The 15,088-nt window shown below is 53.7% G+C and overlaps 1 protein-coding gene across 3 annotated transcripts in view; it reads left to right on the plus strand.

Annotated features, from left to right (window-relative positions):
• ATG2A (autophagy related 2A) overlaps positions 1–15,088 on the plus strand; it is a 59,298-nt gene that overhangs the window by 5,209 nt on the left and 39,001 nt on the right. For all 3 annotated transcript variants that reach the window (XM_084823838.1, XM_084823839.1, XM_084823840.1), the window contains exons 2-8: positions 5,860–6,022; positions 7,390–7,542; positions 9,734–9,836; positions 11,547–11,712; positions 11,886–12,017; positions 12,999–13,095; positions 13,699–13,860. In XM_084823838.1, the coding sequence (XP_084679964.1) occupies positions 5,860–6,022; positions 7,390–7,542; positions 9,734–9,836; positions 11,547–11,712; positions 11,886–12,017; positions 12,999–13,095; positions 13,699–13,860 (976 nt within the window). The remainder of the gene's footprint in view (positions 1–5,859; positions 6,023–7,389; positions 7,543–9,733; positions 9,837–11,546; positions 11,713–11,885; positions 12,018–12,998; positions 13,096–13,698; positions 13,861–15,088) is intronic.

Consider the following 15,088-nt stretch of genomic DNA (forward strand, 5'->3'; position numbering starts at 1 on the left):
CACCTTCACAACGGCCCTGAGAGGTAGGTTAGGCCGAGAGGGGGTGTCTGACCCCCCTGCACCTTCACAACGGCCCTGAGAGGTAGGTTAGGCCGAGAGGGGGTGTCTGACCCCCCTGCACCTTCACAACGGCCCTGAGAGGTAGGTTAGGCCGAGAGGGGGTGTCTGACCCCCCTTCACCTTCACAACAGCCCTGAGAGGTAGGTTAGGCCGAGAGGGGGTGTCTGACCCCCCTGCACCTTCACAACGGCCCTGAGAGGTAGGTTAGGCCGAGAGGAGGTGTCTAACCCCCCTTCACCTTCACAATGGCCTTGTGCGGCGGGTTAGGCCGAGAGGGGGTGTCTGACCCCCCTGCACCTTCACAACAGCCCTGAGAGGTAGGTTAGGCCGAGAGGGGGTGTCTAACCCCCCTTCACCTTCACAACGGCCTTGTGCGGCGGGTTAGGCCGAGAGGGGGTGTCTGACCCCCCTTCACCTTCACAACAGCCCTGAGAGGTAGGTTAGGCCGAGAGGGGGTGTCTAACCCCCCCTTCATCTTCACAACGGCCCTGAGAGGTAGGTTAGGCCGAGAGGGGGTGTCTGACCCCCCTTCACCTTCACAACAGCCCTGAGAGGTAGGTTAGGCCGAGAGGGGGTGTCTGACCCCCCTTCACCTTCACAACAGCCCTGAGAGGTAGGTTAGGCCGAGAGGGGGTGTCTGACCCCCCTTCACCTTCACAACAGCCCTGGGAGGTAGGTTAGGCCGAGAGGGGGTGTCTAACCCCCCTTCACCTTCACAACGGCCCTGAGAGGTAGGTTAGGCCGAGAGGGGGTGTCTAACCCCCCTTCACCTTCACAACGGCCCTGAGAGGTAGGTTAGGCCGAGAGGGGGTGTCTAACCCCCCTTCACCTTCACAACTGCCCTGAGAGGTAGGTTAGGCCGAGAGGGGGTGTCTAACCCCCCTTCACCTTCACAACAGCCCTGTGAGGTAGATTAGGCCGAGAGGGGTTGTCTAACCCCCCTTCACCTTCACAACAGCCCTGTGAGGTAGGTTAGACCGAGAGGGGGTGTCTGACCCCCCTTCACCTTCACAACAGCCCTGAGAGGTAGGTTAGGCCGAGAGGGGGTGTCTGACCCTCCCCTTCATCTTCACAATGGCCCTGTGAGGTAGGTTAGGCTGAAAGGGGGTGTCTGGCCCAAGAGTTTTCCCCATGTTGTCCTCCGAACTGCCCTGTGATATAGAGAGAGGGTGGGCAGGAATAGATCTCCAGATGTTTTAGACTTCAACTCCCAGCAGTCCTGACCCTGGGCCATGCTGGCAGCAGCTTCTGGGAGTTGAATTCCCAAACATCTGGAGAGCCCCCTTCTGCCCACCCCTGGCTTAAGGTCACCAGGAGGAGGCTTCATGGCTGAGCTGAGATTTGAACCCAGGCCTCCATGGTCTTAGCCTGATGCTCTAACCATTGCACCAGGCTGTCTGTCTGTAGCCATCTTCAGGAGGCTGAAAGATGCCCAGCGCCAGAAGAGTGGGTTGTGCTCCAGCTGGGGGAGTGGGTGTTGTGTGTGTGTGTGTGTGTGTGTATCCTTCCTTCTCCCCCTTCCATTGTGGCAGGATCAGCTGAAGGAATCCGTGCCCTTCGTCTCGCTCTTATCTCAGTCTGTGTGCGAAAAACTGATGATGACGACAATAATTTTGAGTATTATTAAAGGGTCTCATGCCACCTTAAGGCAGCCTTTCCCCACCTGGTGCCCTCCAGATGTGTGGAGCAGATGTGGTTCAACGCACTGGGAGGGCGCCAGGTTGGGGACATGTGCCTTAAACGCTACCCCCACATTTATTACAGAGGGAGCTTTTGTGCACTGCAGTCCACTTCATTAGATATTCTAGTCCACAAAAGCTTCTGGGTAGAATGATTCCATTTGGCTAGTCTTCAAGGTGGCACAGGACTCTTGTTATGCTTGTTTGCAGTCCCCTCGAACACAGCTACCATCCTGGATCTGTTTACATGCTGCCCTTCGAGCAATTGCTTCCTGGTTTGATTTGTGTTCAGATAAACAACAAGAAGATCAGCAACTGTTTTGTGTTCTTAGGCATTTCAACCTGGTCTTGGCAGGGCTGATGCTGTCCGTGATGCCCTTGTTGCAGCAGGAAGGAGACAAACAGCCCATGTTGTTGCATGGGGAGTGTGGTTAGAGTAGGGTGGGGAACCTCTGGCCCTCCTGGGGTGCCCATCCACCGTTTTGGGGTTCCCCAAATGGCCCCCACCCTAGCCATCGATTTGTTTGGTGGTTTCTTGCCTTTTGTGCAGTCTTTCCCCCCATTCTAACCTGTTGAAATTCCTCTCCTGAGGGTTACTTAGTGGCAGGAAGAGCCTATAGCTACAGTATGCTGATATTTTGGGTCTTTTCGGCCTTCATCAAAAAAGAAACAGCTGCACCAACTGAATTCCCAACGCGTTTTGACACTTGGTCTTTATCAAGGGAAAAGCTCTTAGAGATTCTTCTGGAGGATTCCCTGTCCCTTGCCTCTTTCAAAGAAGACTGGAAAGTATTCTACCTTTCAGGGCACATGTAGGGCATCAGCCCCACATACCACTGGGATGCAGTCCCAAGGGCTTCCCCAAAGTGGAATTTGGCCCCCGGGCGGAAAGAGGTTCCCTTCCCCTGGGCTAGGCCAAGAGTACAATGTTAGGGGAAGGAATGGCAGTTGGCTCTTTTTGTTGGGCGGAAGTTGCCACACAGGGTTGGAGCCGACCTGCCCGAGCTCCTTGCAGCATGACGCTACTCGCGAGGAATGTGCTCCGTCTCCCCAGCCGGTTGTTGTTGGCTGAGCTTTTCCGAGGCGCTTTCCCATTTCCCTTGCCTGCCTCGGGGCAGTGGGGCAACTTTGGCTTGTTGGGGGGGAAGTAAAAAAACCTTACTACAGCCCTTTCTCATACCGGGAGCCCTGCAGATGTGTTGGACTACAACTCCCATAACCCCCAGCCAGCTATGTAGTTGTAGTCCAGCAAATCTGGAGGGCTCCAGGTATGAGAAGGCTGCCTTACTATTTTGTTAGTTGGTCATTTATACTGCGGGGGGGTGGGATGTGGGCTTCTGGTTAGGTAGGTGTGTGTGTGTGTGTGTGTGTGTGTGTCTTTGCTTGCCTGCATCAGTGCAGCTGCCTATGGGACGAAGCGGACGGGACGTGGGGCGAAGTGAAGAGCGGCTCTTGCTGGTCCTGAGACCGGTGGAATAGGGTCTGGTGGCAGGCGGGGAACCGAGACCTGAAGCCCTAGAACTTTTCAAGGGGACCTAATGGGGGAAGAACTTTGTGTGGCTGCTGGCTCCCTGTGGTTCTTGTGGGCTAGAGACAGGTGCTGCTAAGGGCAGAGAGGTCGAGCGGGTTCACAGCAGGCGAAGTGGGATGCCTTTGACTGGGCTTGGTGTTTCTCTTTGGTCCGTTGCTCTGGTCAATGTTAGCTCCAAGTTCAGCACTCAGGTGAGGTGCTGTTGGGCTCAATGCCCCTTTCTGTAAAATGGGTGTCTTGTTAGAATTGCACAGTGAGGGTCCTCCTTTTTTTTAAAGGAGAAATGAAAATAAGGAAAAGCCACGTGTTTCTGACGGGCAGAAAAGGGATATGAAACACCCCTTAAGCAAGCCTTCTCCACATGTACAGAGAGCCGGGCAATTGGCAAACGAGAATGCACGATTGCGATTGTCTGATATGGCTTCGTGTTCCCGTGAACCACCCTATCATACTCTTAGCTGCAGTAGCAAACGGAAGTGGATCCCCCCCCCCCCCCTTAAAGTATGCCTTTGTGAGAACAGGGGATTTTACTTTATGGGTGATTGTGGCTGCGGAAGCAGGGCTGGGGACGTTACTCTGGAAGAAGAAACATTCTGGAGTCCAAGGATGTGACTGCCTCTCAGTCGGCTCTTGGCTCTAAGGCCCATCCTGCCCGGGAGACAGGTTAAAATTATCCCTAAGAGTCACCGCCTGCCAGTCTGCTGGCCGTTCCCATCCTTCTGTGTGTCTTCCCTATTTCTTCACACCTCCCTATTCTTAGCTTCCCTGTAAGAAATCACAGGGTAGTGCTTGGCTGGCTCCAGCAGGCCGAGCAGAATTCCAATGGCCTTACAGGTGGAATGCCTGGGTATTTCTGGGCCTGGCTTCAGGGGTCTCCGTCCTGCCAGCCCTGCCCCATGCAGTCAGGGATGGAGCCCATACAGTGCCTGGCATGGGGGCAAAGCATCTCGTCTCTCCCCAGCCAGTTTGCCCTGGTTCAGAGGCGGCCCTGTCATTTGGCCTTCCTAGCTGGGGATGATGGCAGTTGAAGTCCATCACATCTAGGGGGCACCAGTTTGGGGAAGGTGGCTCTAACTGAGCATTCCCAAAATCCCCCTCCCCCTGACCCCGTTGCTAAAATGCCAGCCTCTGGGAGGGGTGGGCCCTGACGTGGGGTGGGGAAGCGAGCGGGCCCTTGTCTCGTGGAGATCAGGGGTGTTATGATGAAGCAACCAGCAAGGAAGTGTCGGGTAGCCGGAGAGGAATCCGGGCTGTTTTGTCTTCGTGGAATCGGGCTGCAGGAGGCAGCTGTGCTCACATGCTCCCCGCCCCCTTGTCATCGTTGCTGCCTCACCGTGGCTGCCTCACCGTGGCAGCCCCGCCTCTGCTCCAGCAAAGCTGGGGTGGTGGGGAGCCGGGGCCCAGGGAGTGTTTAAGCTATATGTGGGGGCTACAGCCAGTGGAGTGAAAGCTGGGCTCCCCTTGGTGCCAAAACCCTGGCGTCTCCAAGGCTTACTGCTGCCTCCCCCTGGTCCCATTTCCCCCCTCCAGCTTTCTGCAGCCCAAATGGTTTGGCTTTCTCTTTGCTCTGACCATATGATGCCCCTTCCTAAATCTCTACGCTGCCATCGGGTCTGCTCCCAGACCCAGTGTAAGCACCTTGTCCTGACCTTTAAAGCCCTCCATAACCTTCTCCGTCTCTCTGCTCTAGCATTATAGTATCATTTACCCCCCAAGCAACACCACCTTCACTGTCGAAAGGTCTCCTGCTCCCTCGAAAGACCTGCCCCCCATTTTTCCCTTGCTGCCCCCTATACTTGGACCTGCCTCCCAGCACCCCTGCGTAATGCCACCTTTCTCACTTCCTTCAAAGCTGGCTGGGGGATTCTGGGAGTTGAAGTCCAGCACGATGAGAGAGCACCAGGTTGGGAAAGACAGCCTGACTGCAACTACAATAATTGCACATTCTTCCCCTGTGTACCCCTTTCTTCATTTCTTCTCTCATTTCCGCTGGCTGGGTTTGGATGATCAGCAGGGGAAACAACGTAGTGTGGGTTGTGTCCTGTACCTGTGTGCATGCCAGTCGTGCGCATGCCGATCATGTGCTCGGGATTCCCCGCACTGCAGGTCGTCATGTCGTCCAAACCCGGCATGTGGCGTGGGCATAGTGACTTTTCACCCACCCTGCAACTCATGGCATGCAGTAGGGGTTGTAGGGTGGGGGAAAAGGCACTACGCCCACGCTGTGCGCCAGGTTCGGACAACAGGGTAACCTGCGATGCAGTGCAGGTAGAGTAATTCCCGGCCTCTGTGCTGACTTTTAAATGGTAAGTGCCCTGGGTCAGGGACCTGTCCCTTCATCCTCTGGGAAGCATCATGCACATGGATGGCGCTGTATAATAGATAGTGATGATGGTGTTTGCAGCTTGGCAGGTGGGCCTTTGGCGGTCATCAGTTGCTTCCCACTACATATCCATGTTTCCAGCTTTCCCTCACCCGCCCAAAGTGAGCTGAACCTCAGCGGGCTGCCTTGCTTGCATGCCAGCTGGCTGGCGCTGTGTGCTCGTCCTCGCCGTCTGACCCCCGCCTCTCTGTCTCTTCCCGCTGCAGTCAGTGAATGAGTTCCTGGAGTCCGTCGGCGCCCCGCTGGAAATTGTCGACGGCTTCATCGATAGCATCGCCGTCACCATCCCCTGGTCTGCCTTGGTCACCGAGAACTGCACCGTGGAAGTGAGCGGGCTGCAGATCACCTGCCGCCCAAAATACCGTAGTGGTGAGAGCCAGAAGGGGAGGGTGGGGTGGAGATGGTCCCGATTGGGAGGTGGGCACGGGACCTTTTGGGGTCGTGCTTGTCCGATGTTTAGGAAGGACGGAAAGTGGGGCCACTGGGAACATGCAACTTCCTTATGCTATAGTGGGAAGGCATCGTAGCTCGGGGTAGAGCCCTTGCTTTCCATGCAGAGAGTCCCCGGTTCGATTCCTGGCATCTCCAGGATTCCTGGGAAAGATTCCTGCCTGAGATCTTAGAGAATCACCGCTGCCAGTCAGTGTCGACAGTACTGGACTAGATGGACACAGTCTGAGCTGGTCTGGTTTCTGTCATTAAAGGGAGGGGCTGTTGCTCAGCGGTAGAGCCCCTGCTTTGCACGCAGAATGTCCCAGGTTCAACTCCCGGTATCTCCAGGGAAAGCTGGAAAAATGCCTGCCTGAAACCCTGGAGAGACCGACCCATGGTTTATACCGAGTCAATTTTCTATTTCCCTATTTAAACCCAGCCCTTTAACCATGAGCTCTGGAACCATTCTTTTTAGGGAAAGGACCATAGCTCAGCGGTAGAGCCCCTGGTTTGCATGCAGAGGGTCCCGGGTTTGATCCCTGGCGTCTCCAGGTAGGGCTGGAAAAACTCCTGCCTGAAACCCTGGAGAGCCGCTGCGGCCAGCCAGCGTCAACAATACTGAGCTAGATGGACCCAGGGTCTGACTCAGTATAAGGCAGTTTCTGATGTTTTTGTGCTCTCTTATGGTGCAGGGGGAATTGTAGGCAACTGCCTTGCGTGTCAGTGGTGGTGGGCAGAAGAGGAATCTTATGAGCAAGGCCTGTAAATTGTAAATGGCAAGCTGCCCCACAGTAGGAGCTACCTAGCTAAGCCCGGGGAGGTGGGATGGTGGGGTATTTATTATTTATTTATTTAGAGTATTTTTAAAAATCATTCTCCTCAGCCAAAAAGGCTCCCAGAAAGGCTTACATATAATCAATAAAAGAAGAGAGTCCCTGCCCCGCAGGCTCTCAATCTAAAAAGACACAACACGCAAGGAAAAAGGGATGGGGAGGGAAGAGGAAAAAACGGAGTCTTTCAGTGGGGCTGGTGGAATGGCCCCACTTCTGGCTCTCACTTCCCTCAGTCCAGCCCACTGGAATGGCTGGTGGCAGCAACGCTTGAGGAAGGAGGAGCCTTCTTCGTGGCTGGTGGGGTGGCCCCGCTCTCATTCTCATTTCAGTAGCTGAAACAATGAAAGTGTGGCCTGTCTTCTTGCCCCAGCCTGACTCTCCCTGCCGCCATGAGTGTATCTGAGCACTCATATGTCTTGTTTGGCCTGCCTGCCTGCCTGACTCTCTCCCCTCCCCCTTATGTTCTCGCAGCTGCCCCCGGTGCAGATTCGCAAAGCTGGGCATCATGCATGACCACGAGCATGCAGCTGGCCCAGGAATGCCTGAAGGAGCAGGCTGAGGAGCCGTCCGACACCCCCCAGCCACTGGAGGGGCTAGAGATGTTTGCACAAACCATTGAAACTGGTGAGCGTGTGGGTGAGAGGAGGGAGGATGATGCAGCGCAGGCCCTGTGGAAGAGCTTTGCTCACCCACAGGCCCTTACTGATTTACTGTTGCCTGACATGCTTCTGCCCCTAACGCTTCTGGGGGTCTCCCCTTTGTTCTGAAGCGTTTGGCTCGATTTGCTTGCACGAGCTCACCTGGCATGCTGTGCTGAGAAGACCCCTTTTCAGGGCTATGTCTGCTGTCTGCTTGTGGTCTTCTGAGATGCTCCTGAATGTCCCATTCTTGCAGAAGGGGATTGGAGAAAAAAACAGCACAAAAGCAGAGAGGTCCTGCACTGAGCAGGGGGTTGGACTCGATGGTCTTATAGGCCCCTCCCAACCCTACTATTCTATGAGGTCATCAGTGGCTGGGAGAAAGAGGATAGGATGCCAGAAAGCGAAAAGCAAAGGGGTAGACAAAGAGGGGTGTTCCTTTCAAAGAAAGACGGTTCCGATGCATTTCAGACCACATGCAGGCTCTTCTTCAGGGAAATCTAAAAAACAATATACAGCCTTTATAGATTTTGAACTTTCCATGAGTTCAGCGGTATATCCCATATCAGCAATACAACTGTCTGTCAACATACAAATATATAAAAACCTACACAGCCCAACGCTCAAAATATTCACATCCCTTAAAGATAAACTGACTTATTATAATACTAGTGTTGTTTTCCCTTCAGACGCCAGTCTCTTGTGCTATGTCAGAATGGGGAGAAGAAATTAGACATTTTAGTACACAAAACCTGATTAGAAACAGCGGTATTTCAAAGGAGTGTTGCAAGGTCCAGAGACTCATTAAGGCCAAAAGGAGCCATTGTATTTTACCTCAGGATCCACCTGGGTTCCCTTTCTAAAAGAATTCTGTCTGTTTGCAAATCGTCTCTATTGCCCAGAATGAAAGGTCTCTTATTCTATGGGATTTATCATTCCAGTGTTGTAAGACTAATTGTTCCTTCACAGCTGTTGCAATTGCACATTCCAGTTTTGTTAACCTTTGGGACAACATGTGCTTCCCTCCAGCACTAGAGAGACCATTTCTCTTTTAAGATCGATCTCCCCCTCCCCCTCCCCCCCCCTCTCTCTCACACACACACACACACACACTCTCCATAAACCACAAATACAGAATAATATGTTTTCCCCTCTGTGGAAAGTCCATCACCTTTAGGAGTAAAATTGACTACACCAAAAGCTACTTATTTGTTGGTCCAGTCAATTCTCCCTCTTTCTCCAAAATGAGACTGGGGAAGTGGCTGCAGTTAGGAACTAAGAAGGAAGATGGCCTTGTAGGCCCCTTCCAACCCTACTATTCTATAATTGTATAAGATTATACAATTATAATCACATTTGTCCTGCAGTTGGTTTGTGTGTGTGTGTTTGTGTGTGGTCTTCAAGCTTCTAAACCTGCATCAGTCCTATTACAGTGCTAAGGATGAAGCTGCTTCTTTCTTTTCATGAATAACGTATTTATTTAGTCAATGTATGAGTCGCCCTGTGGCTGAAGCTCTTAGCTTCATAGCTGAAGCCACCCATGCTGGCTGGGGAATGCTGGGAGTTATAGGACTTTTTCTGTCTAAACATACATAGGATTGCACCCTAAAAGAATTGTTTTAAAAACAGCAACAATTTAGAATAATGTAAAAGATAAATAACTGAGCTGCTAAAACATGGAGAAAGTTGATTTTAGAACGCAGCATTAAACATATCATGAAAAATGATAGCAAGTAGCAGTTAAAAACGATTGTCAAAGGCCTGGGAAAATAAAAAGGTCTTTGCCCGGCACTGAAAAGTCAAGAAAGTAGGTGCCAGGCGGACCTCTCCAGGAACGGCGTTCCACAATTTGGGGGCTGTTGCAGAAAAGGCCTGCTTGTGAGTAGCCACCCACTGAATCTTGGTATATGGGAGGGTACTTGGAGCTTGTAAAACATTGTGGGTGAAATATCATCTGCGTTCAGCGTTATTGCAAGCAAGCCCTCTATGTGTCATTAAGGGCTTGGGGGGGTGTACCTCTCCAAACCAGCATCCTGACTGAGTGGGGTGAAAGAAGCCCCACCCTTCCCGCTCATTAAGTGCTGAAAGTTGCCGTGGGACCGAGGGTGGGAAGGATTCAGTTTTCCTGGCCCTCTTCATCAGCCCTGCAATACCTGGTATTCTCTGCTTCCTGCCAGTTCTGCGAAGGATTGAAGTGACCTTTCTGGACACCGTGATACGTGTCGAGCATGTGCCCAGCGGCAGGGAGGAGAGTGTGGCCCTCGAGGTGCACATCAAAAGGTAATGGGCTTTTCCGTATCCAGTCGCCTTTTAGGAGTGGGGTGGCTTTGGTCGGTTTTCTCGTGGCTTGGCAGTGCGACACCTTTTCATTGGTGACAAATGTTCTCAAGGCATTAAAAAAGCACAGTGAGATGCATAGAGCAAAAGTCAAATCCCTCTCTTTCCTGTCTGCAGAACTACAGCAGGGGTGCGGAACCTCTTTCATTTCTGGGAAGCTTTCGGGGACCTCATTCCAGTGGTGGGTGGGACTAAAGGCCAAAGAAAGTGGGGCCAAAACAAAAGGGGCAGGGCCAAAATACGATCCTATTGTAGTAGAAAGTTCTCACTGCCAGGAACGAAGCCTTAGCTGTTCAACCTTTTAGAATGGGGAAAAAGTGTTCTGGTGAGGCCTTGGAGTGAGTAAGAGAGAGAAGGGTAGTGGGGGAGAGAGACAGGGGAGGGGGGAATTCCAGTCACTGGCTGCCCCCCTCCCCTTCCCTCCCTGGTTCTCAGCTTTGCCTCAACATTTTTTTCCCAATCTTTTATTGTGAATTTTTACAAACCAAACCAGACTGAAAACATAACAAAACCTAATTAAAAAAAATGAAATAAAAATAAAAATACAACGAAAAAAAGAAGAAGCTTAGCTTCAACCTGAAACAGAATTTGGCCAAATCTTTACATGAATTTTGGAGCTCCATTCTGAGGAACAGCTCAGGGGAAATTATATTTTAAAGCCAGTTGATGGCTTTAAGGCTGGGTGGGGAACCTCTTTTGCCACAGGGCCGAATTCCATTCTGGAGAAGATTTGGGGGGCCGTGTTCCAGTGGTGGGCGATGTCAGGGTGGACACTGAGCCCATAGAGTCCCAGAGTAGTTCTGATTCTGAGGAGGAGCAGCCACTCCTGGGAGAGGAGCGCGCTCATCCTTCCCAGGGCCAACAGCTGGCAGAGATTCCTCCCACCAGCATTCCTGACATAGATAGCAGTCCCGGGAGTGACAGAGCGCGGGAAGAAGACTTGCTGGACGCGTGATGCCGACGCAGGGAGCGGCGCCAAATGGAGGGGGCGGAAAGGAGGCGTAGTGCCCGGTTGGCGCGCAAACAATGGTTGCGCCGGGAGGATCCAATGGAAAAGGGGAGCCACTCTCCCTAGCCCGTAAGTTCAGGGTCTGCCAGTGATTCTCCTTCAAACGGGGACCAAATGTTCCAACTTAGGGCATAGGTACTCTGCTGCTCATATCTAGTTGCAAATGGTAGAGTTGTTAAGTTGTAAAAGAGGAATAAAGCTTTGAAAAGAATCCCTTTGTCTGTGTCTGGACTTGGCTACTGGATTAGACTGAAATCTAAAGCGGATCGGTGGGAAATTCAGGACAGATCAAAGGAAGGACGTCTTCACGCAGCACAGAGTCAAACTATGGAATTCGCTACCACAGGATGTAGTGATGGCCACCAATTTAAAAGGGGGCTAGGACTACTAGTCCTGATGCCTCTATGCTACCCCCAGGGTCTGAGGCAGTCGGCCTACATACACCACTTGCTGGGGAACCTGGGCGGGAGGGTGCTGCCGCATTCCTGTCCTGCCTGTGGGTTTCTCGTGGGAAGCTGGTCAGCCACTGTGCAAACCGAATATTGGACTCGATGGACCCTTGGTCTGATCCAGCAGGGCACTTCTTCTGTTCTTATGAACTGCTGGTGTCTTGGCTGTCCCTACAACACTCTCCCCCCGCTCAGGTTGGACTACTGCGATGAAGCGGTGAAGGACCCTGCGCAGGCCCTCTCGGTCGACATCCACCAGCCTCCCCCGTTTGTGCACAAGATCCTGCAGCTGAGCGGCGTCCTGCTTTACTACGAGGAGTTTGCGGAGGGCAGTGCCTGTGTACCGTCCCCCATCCCAGAGGTAGAGCCAAGTGGGGCTGACTCCGTGCCCTGTCTCGGGGGGCTGCAGGAGCATCCAAGCACCAACCTGTCCCTGTTCTGTGGGGCTGGGGCTGCCCCTCTACCATGATGCAAGGCGAGGGGTGTCGCAGCTCTTCAGGCAGGCCTCATCTCCTCCTCCTCGCTCCGATCCAGGATGCTGCCGAGCCACCCGGCTCCCAAGGGGAAGAGGCCTCGCCCAGCTCTCTGCTTCAGATTGGCAGCTGCTCTGGATACACAGAGATGCGGATCAAGCTCAAGCAAAACGAGGCCTTTCCTGGAGCCAAGGTCAGCCGGGCAGCCCCGGTTCCTGTATTTGCCCGTTGTTATCCTGCCTTTCCTCCGAGGTGGCTTCCAAGGTTCCCCCGCCTCCCATTTTTATCCTCCCAATGCCCTTGCGAGGTAGGCCAGGCTAAGGGAGAGTGACTGGCTGAAGGTCACCCCGGGAGCTTCAGGGCTGAGTTGGGATTTGCACCTGGGGTACCCCAGAATTAGTCTTAGCGTGCTAACTGCCACACTGCACTGGATCTGTAGAGCAGGATGAGACCATCCATGGCCCTAGGGCTGCAAGTCATCCTCTGCCTACTCTCAAAAGCCCTCTGCAGGGGACCGGTTCAGGTCCAGGTCTCCGGCAGCACAGCGCCTGCTTCACATGCCGAGGGTCCCAGGTTCGCCCCCTGGCATCTCCAGGCGGGGCTGGAAAACTCTTTCCTGAAATCCTGGAGAGCCGCTGTCGGCACCACACTGAAGACTCTTCTCCTGGTGGACTCCACAGGCCACAGGGCCACAGGTCCAAGCAGAACCACCAGGAACATGCCCTCTGATGACCTCAGTGACTGGGCAGGGAGAAGGATCTTACTGACACTACACTAAGCCTAAGGAGAGGCTTTTTGACCTTTTAGAGGAGAAGGCCATCGATGGCGACTAGTCCTGATGGCTCTGTGCTCCCTCCAGTCTCAGAGGCAGGATGCCTAGGTACACCAGCTGCTGGGGAACATGGGCTGCTGTTTTACTCATGCCCTATTTGTGGGCTCCCATTCGGGGCAACTGGTTGGCCACTGTGAGAACACAATGCTGGACTAGATGAACCTTGGTCTGATCCAGCCGGGTTCTTCCGATGTTGCTGGCAGCGAGGGGCTCCGTGATAGACGATGTCCGATTTCCTGGCCACCACCACCAAACCTTTGGAAGCCGGTGATCTTTCCACTCCCAGAGCAGGAGGTTCTTGCTTCACTCTGAACCGGAGTCATGTTCTCCCTCTCTCCACAGCTGGAGCTGGACGGGAAGGTGGGGTCACTGCACCTCCTGCTGACCCCACGGCAGATCTTGTATTTGCTGGATCTTCTGTCTTCCCTGAACCTCTCAGGTGAGCTCTGTCTGATTGGGGTGGGGTGTGGGGAGAACTTGTGCCTTGCGGGAAGCAAAGTGCAAACTCATTAAAGTCTGGGAATTCAGACGGTCTCCAGTTCCGTCCCCGGCATCTCTAGGTAGGTCTAGAAAACCTCTTTGAGCCCTGGAGAGCGGCTGCTGCCAGTCAGTGTCAACAATACTGGGCCAGATGGAGCAAGGGTCCGATTCAGTATGAGGCCGCTTCCTAATGCTGGTCCTTGCCCGCAGTTCTGCGAGGCCCAAGTGGGTTGGCGCAGGTAGGCGGAGGCCTCGCTGGTGGAATTTCTGCCTCTCTTCTCTAGCCTTCCTTCTCTGGCGATGGCAACTTTTGCATTAACTATCTAAGACAGGGGCAGGGAACTTGACAACCCCCCGATGTTGTTGGACTCCCAACTCCCAGCAGCATGGCCAGTGATCATGGTTTCTGGGAGTTGTAGTCCAACAGCATCTGGAGGGGCAAGAGTTCCCTACCCCTGATGTAAGGCCTTCGGGCAGGTGCCTTCTGCATCGCTGTGGCTGGTAACAACCCCTTTCCTTAACCCGCTTCTCTTCTCCCCACCCCCTGCAACCCCCAAATAAGAATCCAGCATCCTGCAGGAGCAGCTGAGCAAGAGTCGCCCTCTGGACTCAGAGGACCTGAAGCTGATCGAGCAGGACCTCAGCCAGCAGCTGCATTCGGGGCTGGGCGCTGCCTCCACGCGTCTGGAGGGGATGGAGACCTGCGTCGGACTAGAGAATGGAGGTGACTGCTTCCAAAGTATCCGACCTCTGGACTCCGCGGCGGACCAGCTGCGCTTACCTCCGGGTCCGGAGGAGTTCCCATGGGGCAGCTCTCTGGCTCCCTATAAGATGCGATACGTGAATGGCAGCTGCTGTTAGTTTATCGCAGGAAAGTTACAGCTGTAAAAGTCATATTGTATGCCTTTTGCAGTCGTAACACGCTTACTTTGAGCTAAACAGAGCCATAAATAGCTGCAGTTGAGGTTGAGGTCGGTGCTTTACGGCCACAAATAGCATACAATACACCATTTGCAGCTGTATTTTTCCCTGCAATAGGGAGCTGGAGAGCCGCTCCACCAATTCTAGCGGACATGGCTGGACTCCAGAGGATTCCACGGGGCCCTGAGCAGCCCGAATTGCCCCTCCATGAACACCCCCTGGACCAGACAGTGGGGGGTTTGGACATCCCTAGCTGTAGGCCAAAGCTTCTCGAGGGCCACACTTTGCCCACCCTGGCCTTAGCCCACCCTGGCAAAAGCAGGCACCGATGGGGCACTTTCACCTTGGCTGCACAGAAAGGGAGAAGGAGAACCCCATTCGGCCTCAGCATTTCTCTGCAGGAACTGGGCCTGGAAGGACCAAAAATGCCACCTGGGAGGGTCTGGAAGCCAACACGAGTGCTTGCTGCGGTGCGATGGCCATTCAGGGGCTGCATTCCTGTGGTGGGCAGGGCCGGAAGCAAATGGGATGGGGGCAAAAGCATGAGAAATACCAGCTTGTTGTAGCTTCATGCCCTACTGCCAGTAACAAAGCCTTAGGGAGAGGCCTTTCCGCCTTTGAGAACAGGCGGAACGACTGCACAACAGCCAGGAAACCATGAAATGGTTGGTGGTTGGAAGAAACGGGCTGGGGCCAGGGAGGCAGTACGTGGCCACGTGAGGAACCCTGGAGGGCTGGTTTGGGAGTACCAGAGTGCCCCCGGGCGTAACGCACCCCTGATTTGAAGCCTTCTGCATTGGTGGCCATCGCTGCATCTGGAAGGAGCAGGTTGCAGCGCAGGCAACGCTAGACTGGATGGGCAACCCATCCAAGCAGCTTCCTAGGTTCCCCCAGATGTGTTGGGGTAATCCTGACGGGAGGCTCCACTTGGGGCAAGTTTTGGTTTTGCATCCTAATATGAGTTCTGGGCCAAGTCTTGAGATGTTTGGCACTTGGCCAGGGGCTCCCTCGAAAGGCAGGACTGAGCTGGT

The sequence above is a fragment of the Heloderma suspectum genome, chromosome 17 (genome assembly GCF_057233095.1).
Source record: "Heloderma suspectum isolate Gila_16-S chromosome 17, 16-S_ref, whole genome shotgun sequence".
NCBI lineage: Eukaryota > Metazoa > Chordata > Lepidosauria > Squamata > Helodermatidae > Heloderma > Heloderma suspectum.